The 20,573-nt window shown below is 37.8% G+C and overlaps 2 protein-coding genes across 2 annotated transcripts; both read right to left on the bottom strand.

The window, feature by feature from the left end:
• Positions 1-9,320: 9,320 nt before the first annotated feature.
• LOC307158173 (extracellular superoxide dismutase [Cu-Zn]-like) lies at positions 9,321-10,348 on the bottom strand (the record flags this gene model as incomplete). Its single annotated transcript, XM_079870513.1, is given in 3 exon segments — positions 9,321-9,357; positions 9,359-10,002; positions 10,340-10,348. Coding segments are annotated over 2 exon segments (666 nt in total). The 5' UTR covers positions 9,988-10,002; positions 10,340-10,348.
• Positions 10,349-16,718: 6,370 nt separating this feature from the next.
• LOC307158193 (extracellular superoxide dismutase [Cu-Zn]-like) lies at positions 16,719-17,648 on the bottom strand. The gene is made up of 2 exons (XM_079870558.1): positions 17,632-17,648; positions 16,719-17,502 (listed from the first exon to the last, which is right to left on the bottom strand). The coding sequence occupies exon 2, from the start codon at positions 17,485-17,487 to the stop codon at positions 16,834-16,836; it is 654 nt and encodes a 217-aa protein (XP_079726684.1). The 5' UTR covers positions 17,488-17,502; positions 17,632-17,648; the 3' UTR covers positions 16,719-16,833.
• Between the last annotated feature and the right edge of the window lie 2,925 nt (positions 17,649-20,573).

Genomic DNA, 20,573 nt, shown 5'->3' with positions numbered 1-20,573 from the left:
TAATCGTAAATTCTCTAAGATCATTATTCATGTCGGCACTAATGATGTTCGACTCCGCCAGTCGGAGATCACCAAAATTAATATTAAAGAGGTGTGTGAACTTGCAAGTACGATGTCAAGGACTGTAATTTGCTCTGGCCCCCTTCCTGTTCGCAGGAGTGATGAGATAGTTAGTAGATTGTGTTCGCTTAACGGTTGGCTGTCTAGGTGGTGTCCGCTTAATAATATAGAATTCATAGACAATTGGAAAAGTTTTTGGGGCAAACCTGACCTGTTGAAAAGAGATGGTATTCATCCCTCCTGGGATGGTGCTGCTCTTCTCTCTAGTAATATGGCTCATAGTCTTAGAGCTCAAACATGACAATCTGGGGCTCAGGTCAGGAAGCAGACAGACTGGCTAAACCGACCGTCTGCTAGCGGCCTCGCGTCACCAAGGTCAGATAAATCCTATCACATAGAGCCTCTTTCACCTAGCTATCATCATATAGAGACTGTGTCTGTTCCCCGAATTTGGAAATCCAAAAAACGTTTAAACCCATCTAAGGTTAAAAATTTAATTGATGTTCAACAAATAAAAAACAGCTATATTACAGATGAGCAAATGCTAAAGCTTGGGTTGCTGAATATTCGATCGCTTACTTCAAAAGCACTCGTTGTTAACGATATGATTTCAGATAATAACCTAGATGTGCTGTATTTGACAGAAACCTGGCTAAAACCAAACGATTACATTACTTTAAATGAATCAACCCCGCAAGATTACTGTTATAAACATGAGCCTCGTCCGAAACGCAAAGGGGGTGGTGTTGCTGTAATTTATAGTAATAGTTTCAAAACCACTAAGAAATCAAGTTTTAAATATAATTCTTTTGAAGCATTGGTGCTTAATGTAAAAATATATAGTGTAAACGATAAATCACGTTTGAGATTTGTGCTGGCTACTGTATACAGGCCACCAGGGCACCATACAGACTTTATCAAAGAATTTGCGGACTTTCTATCAGAATTAATATTGACTGCAGATAAAGTACTAATTGTTGGTGATTTTAATATACACATCGATAATGAAAAAGATGCATTGGGATTGGCATTTAAAGACATTGTATGAGCATTGACATTGACATTGACATGAGCGATGACATCTCAGATCATTATCTAGTCTCGTGTAATTTGCATTTAGCCAAGGCTGCAAAGCCGACTCCGTGTTTCAAATATGTGAGACCTATCACTTCTGCTACTAAAGATTGCTTTATTAATAATCTTCCTAATCAGTTTCATCATCTCAGCATCTCAGCATCTCAGATAGCTTAGAAGAACTAGATATTACAACAGAAACGTTTAACTCTCTCTTTTCCAGCACTTTAGACACAGTTGCTCCGTTGCGCTTAAAGAAGATTAAAGAAAATAGTCCAACGCCGTGGTACAACGAGCACACTCGGGCCCTTAAGAGAGCAGCTAGAAAAATGGAGCGCAACTGGAAGAAAACAAAACTAGAGGTATTTCGCATTTCATGGAAGGAGAGCTCTATTGCTTACAGAGAGGCTTTAAAAGCTGCTAGATCTGCTTATTTTTCAACCCTATTAGAAGAAAATAAACATAATCCTAGGTATTTATTTGAAACGGTGGCTAAACTAACGAAAAATAAAGCTTCAAGCCCAGAAGTTTCCAAGCAACACAGCAGTAATGACTTTATGAACTTCTTCAATTATAAGATTGATAATATCAGGGACAAAATTATAACTATGCAACCGTCTACTACTGTATCGCATCAGGCAGTGCATTGTAGTCTCCCTGAGGAAAAATTTGATTCATTCGTTGCTATAGGAGAGGAAGAATTTACTAAACTCATTAAATCATCTAAATCTACAACATGTATGTTAGACCCTATACCGACTAAGCTACTGAAAGAAATACTTCCAGAGGTCATAGATCCTCTTCTTAATATCATTAATTCGTCTTTGTCTCTAGGATACGTACCAAAAAACTTTAAGCTGGCTATGATTAAACCGCTTGTTAAAAAAACGCAACTTGATCCTACAGAATTAGTCAATTACAGGCCGATCTCGAATCTACCTTTTCTGTCAAAGATATTAGAAAAGGCAGTATCCTCACAACTGTGTTCCTTTCTTGAAAGAAATGATATCTGCGAGGATTTCCAGTCAGGATTTAGACCGTACCATAGTACCGAGACAGCTCTCGTTAGAGTCACAAATGATTTGCTCTTATCATCCGATCGTGGTTGTATCTCTCTATTAGTGTTACTCGATCTTAGTGCTGCATTTGACACCATTGACCACAACGTTCTTTTAAATAGATTAGAACATTATGTTGGCATTACGGGAATTGCACTAGCATGGTTTAAATCATACTTATCTGACCGTTATCAGTTTGTAGCAGTAAATGATGAGATGTCTCATCGATCACAAGTTCAGTATGGCGTACCACAAGGCTCAGTACTAGGACCGTTGCTGTTCACTCTGTACATGCTACCCTTAGGAGATATCATTAGGAAACATGGCATTAGCTTTCACTGTTATGCCGATGATACTCAGCTCTATATTTCTTCAAAACCTAACGAAACTTATCAATTCACAAAATTAACGGAATGCATAGCGGATATAAAAAATTGGATGACTTGTAATTTCCTACTTCTAAATTCTGAAAAAACAGAGTTTCTAATTATTGGACAAAAAACTTCCTCACGTAATAATCTAGAATACTGTCTAACACTCGATGGCTGCTCTGTTAAGTCTTCGTCGTCGGTTAGGAACCTGGGTGTGCTCTTTGATACCAATCTTTCATTTGAAGATCTAGTATCTGTAAAACTGCATTTTTCCATCTTAAAAATATATCTAAATTACGGCATATGCTCTCATTGACAAATGCGGAACAATTAGTTCATGCGTTCATGACCTCAAGGCTAGATTATTGTAATGCTCTACTGGGTGGTTGTCCTGCACGCTTAATAAACAAACTACAGCTGGTTCAAAACGCAGCAGCTCGAGTTCTTACCAGAACCAGGAAGTATGACCATATTAGCCCGGTTCTGTCAAAAACTGCATTGGCTCCCTATTAAACATCGCATCAATTTTAAAATATTGCTGATCACTTACAAAGCACTAAATGGTTTAGCTCCGCAGTGCTTGAGCGAGCTCTTAACGCATTATAGTCCGTCACGTCTATTGCGATCTCAAAATTCCGGCCAGTTGATAATACCTAGAATATCAAAATCGACTGCTGGCAGTAGATCCTTTTCCTATTTAGCACCAAAACTCTGGAACAGTCTTCCTACCATTGTCCGGGAAGCAGACACACTCTGTCAGTTCAAAGCCAGATTAAAGACACATCTCTTTGACCTAGCTTTCACATAATACATTATAGACTTCTATAATTTAATGTTAGGCTGCATAGATTAGGTCAGCCGGAACCGGGAACACTTCCCAAAAATCCTGATGTACTCGTTACATCATGAGAAGAATGGCATCTACGCTAATTTTAGTGTCTGTGTTTATCCCGAGGTTTTCCTGCAGCCTGCCGGATCCAGGCCGTATCCAGATCTGACGAAGGACCTTCGCCTGGACCGATGACAACGCAGTGCTGAAGTGCCAACTAGTCTCTCCCTATGGAGGATCCCACTACCACTCTACAGATAAGGCGTTGTCGGGAAAATCTGTTTCGCGTTCCTACCCCAAAGCAACAAAATAAAATAAAATTCTTTATCAAAATTTATAGGGAAAGACAAGTACTTTGTTTAGGCTTGGCTTGTAGGGAATTCCAAACCTGCATATATTCAAATGCACATAACTATAGAACTCATTCTAAATGCGCATGTGAACGCCATCAGTGTTTCTCACAGGTTCGCATTTAAAGTCTGTGTAGAGGGAATGGTGTCGTCTTAGCGGCCCCTAATTTAATAACAAATGATCATTGCGACGGAAGCAAATCAATCAAAACTAACTTTAGATGGAAATAACTTAACTCTGCTGTAAAGCCGAAACAATCTCTGTTACCTTAAATTATACGCTTATCTCTGTAAAGCTGCTTTGAAACAATCTACATTGTTAAAAGCGCTATATAAATGAAGATGACTTGACTTGACTTGACTTGTGTTTATTAAAATAAGAACTGCTATAGATTCCTCTTCTCTTCATTTGGTGGCTCATTTGTGACTCATTCATTCTTAGTGTACAATTCCACTTGACGTTCATGCTTGACACCACTTCTTATAGCAAATATTCATCAAACATAAGTGAATAGCTGACAGTTCTTCCTTTTCAAGAAACCATTTCTACAGACTCTGATGTACCAAGCCTGACAAGCCTATATTACACATGCAATTGGTCTGTTATTTGCAGTTTTTTTTACGATTGCTATGACAGATTTTTCAATACTTTTAACAATTTTCCAAAACTCTTAACACAGTTAGCACTACATCCGTCTATGTAAGCTATACTATGAACACATTTCGTGTTGCTTTAACACAAAATGCATACAGTTAACACAAATTTAAAATGCTTGAACTTCTTTCACACACAAGCTCAAACAAGACCAAAACAATGGATTTTTACTGCCAAATTTACCAATGCTTTAACACTGTATGTCATAACAGATAACACCATGTTCTAAACCTAACCTTACAGGCTAAAGTCAAGGTAAACAGCTGTTTATATTGTGAATTGAAACACAAATATATCCCCTGTATTTTATCCTATTGTTACTGAGAAACAGCTGATTGAATTATGCAATAATATAAATCACAGCTGATTCCCATCTAGGAAACACACTCAGGTGTTGAGGTTCTTTCAATCGCATGACCATATGGTATACTGTAACCGTACATTCTATAAAGCACTCTGAGATGGGTCTTTTTTTATTGAATTTCTGCAGCAAAAGACCTACAGTAAACCCAACAAAACAAAAATGTAGAGAGGCTTCAAAAGAAACTGCAGTGCAAAACACAATCTATGATCAATACAATATACTGTCTGTTGTATAAGGGCATACCTGACACGTATACAATAATGCAGTTTCTGTAATTCCATCTGATGTTAGTGTATTTATGACATTGTGCTATGATTGACTAAATCTTCCTGTTGGACGGCTATGTTATTTGATTTTGAGACATGTTTGCAGTGTTTTGGTACTAGGCATAGTGTATTATTGTATTAGAAAATTAGTGTTGGAGCTTAGTTTACAGTGTGTGATTTTGAGCATGAAATTAACTGTTTTGCCAATTGTGTGTTGTAGGTGTGTTGGTGCGTTAAGAGTTTAGGAAATTTGTTAAAAGTATTGAAAAAAATGTCATAGCGATTGTAAAAAACTGTACTTGTCTTTGAAGGCAGAAGTAAAAATTTCTGAGGGAATGATTCTTCTATGGCATCGATGTTAAAATCCCCTTTTAGTAGATTGAATGCAGGTAAGGTGGGACACTTGTCATTTAGATACAGTACCTAGATGTTTATTTCTTTTTATTACTTTTGTTAACTTTAAGGTCCGACTTTAATATTTCATTTTGAATACAGTTGATATGTGTTATTTGCAAGCTATATACCAATAAACATTTTGAGATCATGCACTCCAGACAAATTTCTTTTCAGGTAACGTGACCCATCCCTAATTTATCAAAAATGATCCTGGATCTTAAAAACACATGATTTATTAACACATCACACAAACAAATTCCACAGCATATTTAACAGACCCAAAAGCACATAGATAGGCTATGATGAGTAATACTCATCAGTTCACTCAATGCATGTTGTGTTAACATGAAATTTTATGAAATTTGAATAAGAGATATCTTAATGAACTCTACAACATATTACAAATGGAACTACAACACATGCAACAACAAATAGGCTAACAAAAATTCAATAAGAGGAACATTTTAAATGGTAACCATATTGTAAAACTTTTTTCTGTCTGTTTTCTCTAAACACTGTAGATGAACTTAATATACTTAATATTAATATACTTAAACTTAATATTGCGTCCATATTTTAAAGCATATATTCTGTATCTACATTTTAATAATAATAAAAATAATAATAATAATAATAATAATTCGTTACATTTATATAGCGCTTTTCTGAGTACTCAAAGCGCTTTACATGGAAGGGGGAATATCCTCAACCACCACCAATGTGCAGCATCCACCTGGATGATGCGACGGCAGCCATATTGGGCCAGAACGCCCACCACACACCAGCTTAATGGTGGAGAGGAGACAGTGATGAAGCCAATCAGTGTATGGGGATGATTAGGAGGCCATGATGGAAAGAGGCCAAGGGGCAAATTTGGCCAGGATGCCGGGGTTACACCCCTACTCTTTTTCGAAGGACATCCTGGGATTTTTAATGACCACAGAGAGTCAGGACCTCGGTTTAACGTCTCATTGGAAGGATGGTGCTCTTTGACAGTATAGTGTCCCGATCACTACACTGGAGGGTCAGGTCCCACATAGACCACGGGTGAGCACCCCCTGCTGGCCTCACTAATACCTCTTCCAGCAGCAACCTGGTTTTCTCAGGAGGTCTCCCATCCAGGTACTAACCAGGCTTGCTAACCTCTTACAATAACAAAGGTGTAGGTTGATGACGCATAAGCGGAATTATGGAACTTGTCGCCATGCCAAAGGATCTAATAATGTTTATGGATGAGTGAATACATTGATGTTTTTAACATGACTGTGGTATGAAGCAGGTCGCGATTGCCAATGAGAGACAGATATCAGAGCCACATGCGAGTCCCGCGGATATAAAGGAATAAGGACATTTCATTCTACCGATCTACCCGCAAGTGCTGAATTAATACTCACACATACCCCTTTTCCACCAGCATGAACCAGGTGCCAGTTCAGAGCCAGAGCTACAGTATTGCCAGTCCGGAGTTGGTTCGTCTGACGAGCTCTCTAAGATCCGGTTTGCCTTTCCACAAGGTCACTGTATACATCTCATGTTACCCAGCAACGCTAGCGTGGCAGCGCCAAACACAAACACACCAGGCTTGTTCGAGATGGTTCGGCTTCTCGCAGACCGATCGGCTCATGACATCAAAGCACTGCGAAAGCAATCCAAAAGCACAAGGACTCGTATGCTCTCCAAACACTCCCGCAGCTCCGATCGGTCCGTGCCGCTCCGATGCATCTCGAACAAGCCTTCCATCAACAATGGAGGTCGTTGCGTTACTGTTGATGCTCATGGCTTTGCGAACCTACATCGGCATCCAAACACGGCGAATCCAACGTGTTCGTGCAGCTCGCCGTAACTTGCATTAGACAGAGATTACAATCAAGCTGCTATTAGCTCGATTAGCTGCTATTTGAAAAATGGCGGTCACAAGTTTCTGTTCGTCTTGTTGGTCACGGTAACCCCGCCCTCAGCACCTGACGCAAGCGGTTCTTACTTCTTGACCAGCAATGTTTTGGTGCTACTTAAGAACCACTTTTCCTGGTTTCATAGCTGGTGCTCTGGGTGTCGAAAAACAAAGAACCCATTTGAAACTAGGCTCTAGCCGTGAACCAGCACCAGCACTGCCTTGGTGGAAAAGGGTTAACAAGTCAGTTTATTTGGCGAATTAAACTTGTGAGGTAACGCAGCGCTGTTTCACTTGGTCTACACTATCACACTAAACTGCATTTGAGTGTGTTGAAAGTTATAATGTTATTCTATGCGTTTGTTTGTCTGTATGAGACTAGCAGTAAGCTAGATGAACATTAGAATAACATACTGATCATATTCTAACATTTCATCATGTTGAGCTATATGACATTGATTAGTTTTATGTACATTTGCTCAGCTGTCTAATAAAGTACATGCAAGACGTCTCTGTCAAGTCGATGTTTGCGGCATCTCGAAAACACCACGCCGATATTGATCCTCGTTTTAGTTCTCCTTTTGTCCCAAAGTCTGCCTGCCATGGTCCATAATGTTTGAACGAAACAACTCCATGAGCGTGCCGCTAGACGTAACGCAGTTGTCGCCATGGTTACTATGGCAGTATGAGCGGAAACCAGGGATAACGCGGATATTACGTCATTGACAGGCAACAAGTGAACATGGACGAGCCATTATTATTGGGGAGAACCTATCAAAGTATGACCCCAATTGGCCAATAGGTGGCGCTACAGCAAGCAAAAGTATGAAATTGCTCATAACTCCTAGACGGTTTGTGTATATTATATTGAATATTCATGATTATATCAAAAACCTACTTTTGCGAACTAGTCCTAGGCGTTTTCGCCCGATCGCAACCAAACCAGTCTAGGACAATTCTCTGAACTCTCTAGATCAATAATTATCAAAAAAAAAAAGATGAACTTTTGCATTTGGATGGCTATAACAGGGTCATTTAGAAAATGAACTCGAAAGCCTTTAAATCCTAAACGAAAACTCAGAACTTCACGGAAATTGGTGAGCATATGTGAAATAACATTGTAAACAAGCATGCACAATTTTATGGAGATCGGACCATAGGTGGCACTATAACTGTTAAAAGGCTTTGAAAACCACATATTTCCTATGTTAAATTGGCTGGAAATGGTCTTTTCCATGTATGATGTCAGTGGTTAAATGTTTGCCAAATAAAACTTAATGTCTTTTTATGCATTTGTGCTTAAAGGCCTTAAATGCTTGAACCCCGATAAATGCTGCTTGCAGCTTTCAATTTTTAAATTGGAATTTCTCTGAAATGAAAAATCTTTGGGAACTTTTGGGATACTGAAAGTACACAACTGCAGGAAATATATATCACACTTTGCAAGTGATTTTTGGTCATTTTATTTTAAAAAAACTCTTACATATTGTAGCTTTAAACACCTTACATTTTGATTCCCTGTTAACTGTAGTAAACTGTCAGAATAATATACCCATTTGTTGACATTTAGCGAGAAACCTTATAATTTAGAAAATAAAATCTTACGTCAGAGGTTATGTCTACCTTCAACAATAAGGGTGTCCTCCCTTGAGATGTAGCCACACCCTCCAGTGTCATATTGCATCAACCAAAACCATTGTATCATTTAAAGAAATAGTGTCTCTTTAAAGGCCATGGTCATGCTCTTAAAGGGTTAACCCATTGAGCACAGTAAATCAAACTAAACGGCCCACTTTGCCTGCATTCACCCTACATTTATTTTTAAGAGTGCATTTACTATTGGAAGCTATGGCCAAAAAGCCTCTGAAAAGACCAAGAAAAAAAAAAAAAAAAATGGGAATGTTCAGGTTATGAAATATACTTTAATGTAGGACACATACTAAGAATACACAAGGAAAATCATGATTATCCCATTTGAATCGGCCCTTCCACCATATCCGACTCCCTCATCTTTGACTCTCAGTGCCTTCCTCCACATGTTTTCTTGGGGGGCACTTCAGTCTTCTGCCACAGACTTAGAGTAGTAATACCAATCACACCGAGAGCGATTATCTGTCCAGCATTCCCACTGAGTTTACTCTCCTCATCTGAACCCATTCCCAGATCATCCTCCTTCTCATGAACCACCACCGCACGTCCCAGAATGGAATAAGGCCCAAAGAGCTTGGCGTCTGGAAGCGTCAGGAACTGCCTTATAACTCCTTTCTCGGAAGCAAAGTTGCCCAGGTCTCCAGGATGATGAGGGTGGTCAACGCCGCTTGGATTATAATGAGGACCAACAGTGATGCAGCCTTGACTGAGGTCTCCATACTGATGGATGTGCATGGCACGCTCTTGACGATCGATGGCAGGCAAACCACGGAGGTTGATTTTCACTTCTAAATCTCCATCGGGGAAGACCTGCTTGAAGAGGATTTGCCCAAAGATCTTTGGCTGGTTACGTGGCAAATTGGGGCTGGGAGTTACTTCACAAGTGGCATAGATTGTGTTGTCGAACTCCACGACTTCTGGCTGTGGAGCTTCAGGCAAACAAACTGGAGGTTTGTGGAACTCTCCTCCTTGTATATGCAGCACCAGCAATATCAGAGGTAATATTAGGATGATTTTCTCCATGTTGATCTTTAAAGCCTACAATGAAGAGTGGATTCAGTGAAATCATGCCATTTGGTTTAAGAATGCAATATTTTTGATAAAAAGGTCAAAGCTTTGTTGCAGGGAACTTTGAGAATGGAAGTTGCATTAGGTAAAATAGCACAACCAGATTAGTTTTCAACAAAAAACCATACAAGAACCCACTAAATCAAGTCAGTTGATGGAGAAAATGGAATGAAAAAAAAAAAAAAAACAAGCCTAAAACAGCAAAGGTGCATTACCGTACAGCTGAAAAGTTGTCCTCAATCCGTGTGGAGTCTGAATATTGCAGTCACAAAAATACTACAACGCTTAATCCGTGTGCAGTCCTGACCTGGGGTTGAGAGAAGGTTCTTTTGCAATTGCACTTTTGGCTGCTCTTATAGGAACTCATGTTGAGCTACAAGTTAACTATGATAGTCTGTTAGTCACTAATTAAGTTCACCTGTGTTTCATTGAGCTCCCTTTGTTTGCCTGTTTATTAGTGATGGGAAGTTCGGATCATTTTACTGACTCTCTCGTTCGATCTCGTTCATCAAAATGAACGAATCTTTTTTCGAGTCTTTTCGTTCATTTAAGGGGCTTTAAATGTTATACTTTTAACAGGCAAATTCCCCGAACACATCCACCTACGCAATCTTGATCATATTCTGAATTAAGAAATCATTATAATGCAGTCAAAAATAATTTACAGGGAACATAAATAATTACTTTACCTTCCGAGTCTTTCGTTCATTTTTCACGTGACAGACGCAATGAACGGATCGTTCATGAACGACTCATCACTGCTGTTTATATATAGCACTCAGTTTATTCAGTTCTTTGTCTTGCATTGCACAATGTGTTCTCCAGTGTTTTGTGTTTATTAAAAGAAGTACTGCTATAGATTTCTCTTCTCTTCATTTGGTGGCTCATTTGTGACTCATTCATTCTTAGTGTACAATTCCACTTGACGTTCATGCTTGACACCACTTCTTATAGCAGATATTCATCAAACATAAGTGAATAGCTGACAGTTCTTCCTTTTCAAGAGACCATTTCTACAGACTCTGATGTACCAAGCCTGACAAGCCTATATTACACATGCAATTGGTCTGTTATTTGCAGTTTTTTACAGATTTTTCAATACTTTTAACAATTTTCCAAAACTCTTAACACAGTTAGCACTACATCTGTCTATGTAAGCTATACTATTAACACATTTCGTGTTGCTTTAACACAAAATACATACAATTAACACAAATTTAAAATGCTTGAACTTCTTTTACACACAAGCTCAAACAAGACCAAAACAATGGATTTTTACTGCCAAATTTACCAATGCTTTAACACTGTATGCCTAAACCTAACCTTACAGGCTAAAGTCAAGGTAAACAGCTGTTTATATTGTGAATTGAAGCACAACTATATCCCCTGTATTTTATCCTATTGTTACTGAGAAACAGCTGATTGAATTATGCAATAATATAAATCACAGCTGATTCCCATCTAGGAAACACACTCAGGTGTTGAGGTTCTTTCAATCGCATGACCATATGGTATACTGTAACCGTACATTCTATAAAGCACTCTGAGATGGGTCTTTTTTTATTGAATTTCTGCAGCAAAAGACCTACAGTAAACCCAACAAAACAAAAATGTAGAGAGGCTTCAAAAGAAACTGCAGTGCAAAACACAATCTATGATCAATACAATATACTGTCTGTTGTATAAGGCCATACCTGACACGTACAGTATACAATAATGCAGTTTCTGTAATTCCATCTGATGTTTGTGTTTTTATGACATTGTGCTATGATTGACTAAATCTTCCTGTTGGACGGCTATGTTATTTGATTTTGAGACATGTTTGCAGTGTTTTGGTACTAGGCATAGTGTATTATTGTATTAGAAAATTAGTGTTGGAGCTTAGTTTACAGTGTGTGATTTTGAGCATGAAATTAACTGTTTTGCCAATTGTGTGTTGTAGGTGTGTTGGTGCGTTATTGGTTTAGGAAATTTGTTAAAAGTATTGAAAAAATTGTCATAGCGATTGTAAAAAACTGTACTTGTCTTTGAAGGCAGAAGTAAAAATTTCTGAGGGAATGATTCTTCTATGGCATCGATGTTAAAATCCCCTTTTAGTAGATTGAATGCAGGTAAGGTGGGACACTTGTCATTTAGATACAGTACCTAGATGTTTATTTATTTTTATAACTTTTGTTAACTTTAAGGTCCGACTTTAATATTTCATTTTGAATACAGTTGATATGTGTTATGTGCAAGGTATATACCAATAAACATTTTGAGATCATGCACTCCAGACAAATTTCTTTTCAGGTAATGTGACCCATCCCTAATTTATCAAAAATGATCCTGGATCTTAAAAACACATGATTAACACATCACACAAACATATTCCACAGCATATTTAAGCAACGTGATCTCATGAGAATACGTGTGTATTTTTACGTAAAGTGTAATTCTACCATACGTAGGCTACATTTACTTACGTTTTATACACACAGAAACATATAATACTGACGTATTTACAGCTCTAAAACGTAAAATATTTACGTATGAACAACTCTACCGACGTACATATTTGTACGTTACGTAGGCTATTCTTATTTATGCATATTAAAATCGTGGCATTAATGTTTTGACTCTATTGCATTCAAATGTCTTATCAATTACGTTTTCAGTCGCATTTATTATTATTAAATGCAGTTTACTCAAGAAATAGGCTAATAACCATTCGCTCTGTTCATGCCTTCTGCTGCAAACTCGTTTCGGAGGATTAGCCTACATGCAGTTACACAAGAATACACTTTAAAACCTTAAAAATACCTTATTTAATCGTTTAACCATTTTGTAATATTTAGTTTATTTACAGTGAGACACAAAATGCGTTTTCTCCAATAGAACAATAATACACCAAACCCAACATAAATTCACAAAAGACATCAATATTATTATCTTGATAATCCAAATCTTTAGAATCCATACGTTTGCAAGAAAGAGATCCAAATTCAGCCCTTTATCCAGTGAGTGATCTTCATCTCCATTTCACAGGCTATCAGCAGCGCAGTCCGTAACCGTCAAATTCCGCGCTCGTGATGAATTCAAATTCAAAAATTGCGCCCTCAAGAAGCGTTACGACATGTTTTACGGCAGTGATATCAAACGCTCATTGGCTCTCGCCACAGATTGCGACATGCCGTATTTCAGTCGGTAAACTACATTTGAAATGGAGAAGCGCGCGCGCCTTCACACAGAGCGAAGCCGGATTAACATTTTCTTGGATTAATAACTTAAATTCTGCTCTGTACCTCATTCAAAACTATTATACTGAAAGAGAGGACTGTGACTGCAACACATCGTCATGTGAACGACTTTTGGTACCGGTTTTGACATGTTCGCAATAAATAAATTATTGTGATTACACGTATGTTGTAATTTTTCTTCATAATTGTAGCCTATGTGGTTTTAAGAAATTGTTATGGGTAGGTTTAGGGGTAGGAGTAGGATTAGCTGCTAAAAAAATCTTTTAATGCTATATTGTTAATAAAATTGCCATTTCCCACACATCTCTGTACGTTTTGTTCTTTTTATATTCTGTATAAAATGGGTAACGTTATGTTTAGGTTTGGGAGTGGGGTTAAGGGATCTTCCATTTATCTATAAAACGGTAAAAGGTAAATTATACAGATATCTTAATGATATGAAAGATTCGTAAATATTTTACGTTTTGTAGCTGTAAAAAACATAATAATGTTACTTTAATTGTTGCAGATACGTCCATATCATACGTTTCAGCATCTATGCAAACGTACAAAACGTACGTTTTCTATCTTTGAAAATTACGTATTAATACTACGTATTAACAATGAGACCAGGCTGTCATATGCATTTATACGTTGAATCTATACGTATTTTAAGATGTAATACGTAAATATAGATACGTATCAAACCTGAAATAACGTTCATATGATACGTAAAAGTCACTATAATACGTAAATATATATACGAATTGGATCGTTTTTATTTACGTCTAAATATGTACGTTTTAACAGACCCAAAAGCACATAGATAGGCTATGATGAGTAATACTCATCAGTTCACTCAATGCATGTGTAACGTTCAAAACAACTAGAACATGTTGTGTTAACATGAAATTTTATGAAATTTGAATATCAGATATCTTAATGAACTCTACAACATATTACAAATGGAACTACAACACATGCAACAACAAATAGGCTAACAAAAATTCAATAAGAGGAACATTTTAAATGGTAACCATATTGTAAAACTTTTTTTCTGTCTGTTTTCTCTAAACACTGTAGATGAACTTAATATACTTAATATTAATATACTTAAACTTAATATTGTGTCCATATTTTAAAGCGTTATATTCTGCATCTACATTTTAATAATAATAATAATAATAATAATAATTTGTTACATTTATATAGCGCTTTTCTGGGTACTCAAAGCGCTTTACATGGAAGAGGGAATATCCTCAACCACCACCAATGTGCAGCATCCACCTGGATGATGCGACGGCAGCCATATTGGGCCAGAACGCCCACCACACACCAGCTTAATAGTGGAGAAGAGACAGTGATGAAGCCAATCAGTGTATGGGGATGATTAGGAGGCCATGATGGAAAGAGGCCAAGGGGCAAATTTGGCCAGGATGCCGGGGTTACACCCCTACTCTTTTTCGGAGGACATCCTTGGATTTTTAATGACCACAGAGAGTCAGGACCTCGGTTTAACGTCTCATTGGAAGGATGGTGCTCTTTGACAGTATAGTGTCCCGATCACTACACTGGAGCGTTAGGTCCCACATAGACCACGGGTGAGCACCCCCTGCTGGCCTCACTAATACCTCTTCCAGCAGAAACCTGGTTTTCTCAGGAGGTCTCCCATCCAGGTACTAACCAGGCTTGCTAACCTCTTACAATAACAAAGGTGTAGGTTGATGACGCATAAGCGGAATTATGGAACTTGTCGTCATGCCGAAGGATCTAATAATGTTTATGGATGAGTGAATACATTGATGTTTTTAACATGACTGTGGTATGAAGCAGGTCGCGATTGCCAATGAGAGACAGATATCAGAGCCACATGCGAGTCCCGCGGATATAAAGGAATAAGGACATTTCATTCTACCGATCTACCCGCAAGTGCTGAATTAATACTCACACATACCCCTTTTCCACCAGCATGAACCAGGTGGCAGTTCAGAGCCAGAGCTACAGTATTGCCAGTCCGGAGTTGGTTCGACTGACGAGCTCTCTAAGATCCGGTTTGCCTTTCCACAAGGTCACTGTATATACATCTCATGTTACCCAGCAACGCTAGCGTGGCAGCGCCAAACACAAACACACCAGGCTTGCTCGAGATGGTTCGGCTTCTCGCAGACCGATCGGCTCATGACATCAAAGCACTGCGAAAGCAATCCAAAAGCACAAGGACTCGTATGCTCTCCAAACACTCCCGCAGCTCCGATCGGTCCGTGCCGCTCCGATGCATCTCGAACAAGCCTTCCATCAACAATGGAGGTCGTTGCGTTACTATTGATGCTCATGGCTTTGCGAACCTACATCGGCATCCAAACACGGCGAATCCAACGTGTTCGTGCAGCTCGCCGTAACTTGCATAGACAGAGATTACAATCAAGCTGCTATTAGCTCGATTAGCTGCTATTTGAAAAATGATGATTATGTCAAAAACCTACTTTTGTGAACTAGTCCTAGGCGTTTTCGCCCGATTGCAACCAAACCAGTCTAGGACAATTCTCTGGACTCTCTAGATCAATAATTATCAAAAAAAAAAAAAGTTGAACTTTTGCATTTGGATGGCTATAACAGGGTCATTTAGAAAATGAACTCGAAAGCCTTTAAATCCTAAACGAAAACTCAGAACTTCACAGAAATTGGTGAGCATATGTGAAATAACAAGCATGCACAATTTTATGGAGATCGGACCATAGGTGGCGCTATAACTGTTAAAAAGCTTTGAAAACCATATATTTCCTATGTTAAATTGACTGGAAATGGTATTTCCCATGTATGATGTCAGTGGTTAAATGGTTGCCAAATAAAACTTAATGTCTTTTTATGCATTTGTGCTTAAAGGCCTTAAATGCTTGAACCCCGATAAATGCTGCTTGCAGCTTTAATTTAAAATTGGAATTTCTCTGAAATTAAAAATCTTTGGGAACTTTCGGGATACTTAAAGTACACAACTGCAGGAAATATATCACACTTTGCAAGTGATTTTTGGTCATTTTATTTAAAAAAAATGAATCTTACATATTGTAGCTTTAAACACCTTACATTTTGATTCCCTGTTAACTGTAGTAACAAACTGTCAGAATAATATACCCATTTGTTGACATTTAGCGAGAAACCTTATTTAGAAAATAAAATCTTACGTCAGAGGTTATGTCTACCTTCAACAATAAGGGTGTCCTCCCTTGAGATGTAGCCACACCCTCCAGTGTCATATTGCATCAACCAAAACCATTGTATAGTGTCTCTTTAATTAAAGGCCATTGTCATGCTCTTAAAGGGTTAACCCATTGAGCACAGTAAATCAAACTAAACGGCCCACTTTGCCTGCATTCACCCTACATTTATTTTTAAGAGTGCATTTACTATTGAAAGCCATGGCCAAAAAGCCTCTGAAAAGACCAAGAAAAAAAAAAACACATGGGAATGTTCAGGTTATGAAATATACTTTAATGTAGGACACATACAAAGAATACACAAGGAAAATCATGATTATCCTATTTGAATCTGCCCTTCCACCATATCCGACTCCCTCATCTTTGACTCAGTGCATTCCTCCACATGTTTTCTTGGGGGGCACTTCAGTCTTCTGCCACAGACTTGGAGTAGTAATACCAATCACACCGAGAGCAATTATCTGTCCAGCATTCCCACTGAGTTTACTCTCCTCATCTGAACCCATTCCCAGATCATCCTCCTTCTCATGAACCACCACCGCACGTCCCAGAATGGAATAAGGCCCAAAGAGCTTGGCGTCTGGAAGCGTCAGGAACTGCCTTATAACTCCTTTCTCGGAAGCAAAGTTGCCCAGGTCTCCAGGATGATGAGGGTGGTCAACGCCGCTTGGATTATAATGAGGACCAACAGTGATGCAGCCTTGACTGAGGTCTCCATACTGATGGATGTGCATGGCACGCTCTTGACGATCGATGGCAGGCAAACCACGGAGGTTGATTTTCACTTCTAAATCTCCATTGGGGAAGACCTGCTTGAAGAGGATTTGCCCAAAGATCTTTGGCTGGTTACGTGGCAAATTGGGGCTGGGAGTTACTTCACAAGTGGCATAGATTGTGTTGTCGAACTCCACGACTTCTGGCTGTGGAGCTTCAGGCAAACAAACTGGAAATTTGTGGAACTCTCCTCCTTGTATATGCAGCACCAGCAATATCAGAGGTAATATTAGGATGATTTTCTCCATGTTGATCTTTAAAGCCTACAATGAAGAGTGGATTCAGTGAAATCATGCCATTTGGTTTAAGAATGTAATATTTTTGATAAAAGGTCAAAGCTTTGTTGCAGGGACCTTTGAGAATGGAAGTTGCATTAGGTAAAATAGCACAACCAGATTAGTTTGCAACAGAAAACTATACAAGAACCCAGACAGCAACCAGATCCGGCCCACATCAGGTACACCCAGATGTGGGCCGACACCATGTTGCGGTCTAGAAAACTCTATAATATTTGAATTGCCATGTACCCTTGTGAAAATAATAAAATAAGAAATGCACTTATTGGTATTGGATGTGTACCTGTAGTATCTTGAAAGTACAATAATAATAATAATAATAATAATAATAATAATAATTAAATAAAAAAACCTGTAGGTCCACTTGCAGATAACACTGATGAATTATAAAAAGCCACTTAAGTGTACACACGTACACTTTCAGAAGCGTCACACCTGCCAGCCAAAGTGCCTATGATACAAACCAATGAAATACAGGTGGATGTAATCACACTAAAATGAGTCCAGGCAAAGGTTTATGGAAATGGAAAAGGTCTAGGGAGAAGTGCCCTCTGGTGGCCATGATAGGGCTTCTGCTGGCAGGAGTGACATTAAGTACATGTACACTTAAAAAAAAAAAAAAAAAAAAAAAAAAAAAAAAAAAAAAAAAAAAAAAAAAAAAAAAAAAAAAATTTATATATATATATATATATATATAATGCCAAACTAAGAGTTTTACTTTAAAGTACATTATGTTTTAAAAATCTTTTTGTTGTGCTTTAAAGTACACTTAATTTGATCTGTTGTAGCCTACATGTTATTCAATATTAAATCTAAAGTTAAGATTTTCTGATTTTGATATATTTTTCACAAGGGCAAGTACAGTAAAATAAAAGACAATATCTATACTTTTGCTTAAACTAACTTTTTTTAGTTGTACTAAATCAAGTCAGTTGATGGAGAAAATGGAATGGAGAAGAAAAAAAAAACAAGCCTAAAACAGCAAAGGTGCATTACCGTACAACTGAAAAGTTGTCCTCAATCCGTGTGGAGCCTGAATATTGCAGTCACAAAAACACTACAACGCTTAATCCGTGTGCAGTCCTGACCTGGGGTTGAGAGAAGGTTCCTTTTGGCTGCTCTTATAGGAACTCATGTTGAGCTACAAGTTAACCATGATAGTCTGTTAGTCACTAATTAGGTTCACCTGTGTTTCATTGAGCTCCCTTTGTTTGCCTGTTTATATATAGCACTCAGTTTATTCAGTTCTTTGTCTTGCATTGCACAATGTGTTCTCCAGTGTTTTGTGTTTATTAAAAGAAGAACTGCTATAGATTCCTCTTCTCTTCATTTGGTGGCTCATTTGTGACTCATTCATTCTTAGTGTACAATTCCACTTGACGTTCATGCTTGACACCACTTCTTATAGCAGATATTCATCAAACATAAGTGAATAGCTGACAGTTCTTCCTTTTCAAGAAACCATTTCTACCGACTCTGATGTACCAAGCCTGACAAGCCTATATTACACATGCAATTGGTCTGTTATTTGCAGTTTTTTTTACGATTGCTATGACAGATTTTTCAATACTTTTAACAATTTTCCAAAACTCTTAACACAGTTAGCACTACATCCGTCTATGTAAGCTATACTATGAACACATTTCGTGTTGCTTTAACACAAAATGCATACAGTTAACACAAATTTAAAATGCTTGAACTTCTTTCACACACAAGCTCAAACAAGACCAAAACAATGGATTTTTACTGCCAAATTTACCAATGCTTTAACACTGTATGTCAGAACAGATAACACCATGTTCTAAACCTAACCTTACAGGCTAAAGTCAAGGTAAACAGCTGTTTATATTGTGAATTGAAACACAAATATATCCCCTGTATTTTATCCTATTGTTACTGAGAAACAGCTGATTGAATTATGCAATAATATAAATCACAGCTGATTCCCATCTAGGAAACACACTCAGGTGTTGAGGTTCTTTCAATCGCATGACCATATGGTATACTGTAACCGTACATTCTATAAAGCACTCTGAGATGGGTCTTTTTTTATTGAATTTCTGCAGCAAAAGACCTACAGTAAACCCAACAAAACAAAAATGTAGAGAGGCTTCAAAAGAAACTGCAGTGCAAAACACAATCTATGATCAATACAATATACTGTCTGTTGTATAAGGGCATACCTGACACGTATACAATAATGCAGTTTCTGTAATTCCATCTGATGTTAGTGTATTTATGACATTGTGCTATGATTGACTAAATCTTCCTGTTGGACGGCTATGTTATTTGATTTTGAGACATGTTTGCAGTGTTTTGGTACTAGGCATAGTGTATTATTGTATTAGAAAATTAGTGTTGGAGCTTAGTTTACAGTGTGTGATTTTGAGCATGAAATTAACTGTTTTGCCAGTTGTGTGTTGTAGGTGTGTTGGTGCGTTAAGAGTTTAGGAAATTTGTTAAAAGTATTGAAAAAAATGTCATAGCGATTGTAAAAAACTGTACTTGTCTTTGAAGGCAGAAGTAAAAATTTCTGAGGGAATAATTCTTCTATAGCATCGATGTTAAAATCCCCTTTTAGTAGATTGAATGCAGGTAAGGTGGGACACTTGTCATTTAGATACAGTACCTAGATGTTTATTTCTTTTTATTACTTTTGTTAACTTTAAGGTCCGACTTTAATATTTAATTTTGAATACAGTTGATATGTGTTATTTGCAAGCTATATACCAATAAACATTTTGAGATCATGCACTCCAGACAAATTTCTTTTCAGGTAACGTGACCCATCCCTAATTTATCAAAAATGATCCTGGATCTTAAAAACACGTGATTTATTAACACATCACACAAACATATTCCACAGCATATTTAACAGACCCAAAAGCACATAGATAGGCTATGATGAGTAATACTCATCAGTTCACTCAATGCATGTTGTGTTAACATGAAATTTTATGAAATTTGAATAAGAGATATCTTAATGAACTCTACAACATATTACAAATGGAACTACAACACATGCAACAACAAATAGG

The sequence above is a fragment of the Squalius cephalus genome, assembly GCF_949319135.1.
Source record: "Squalius cephalus genome assembly, chromosome: 1".
Taxonomy (NCBI): Eukaryota; Metazoa; Chordata; class Actinopteri; order Cypriniformes; family Leuciscidae; genus Squalius; species Squalius cephalus.
Note: the sequence above shows the minus strand (reverse complement) of the source record. Positions and strands in the feature narration are given on the sequence as shown.

Excerpts from the sequence above, each read along its gene's own strand:
- LOC307158193 (XM_079870558.1), bottom strand. The coding sequence starts at position 17,487 with ATGGAGAAAATCATCCTAATATTACCTCTGATATTGCTGGTGCTGCAT.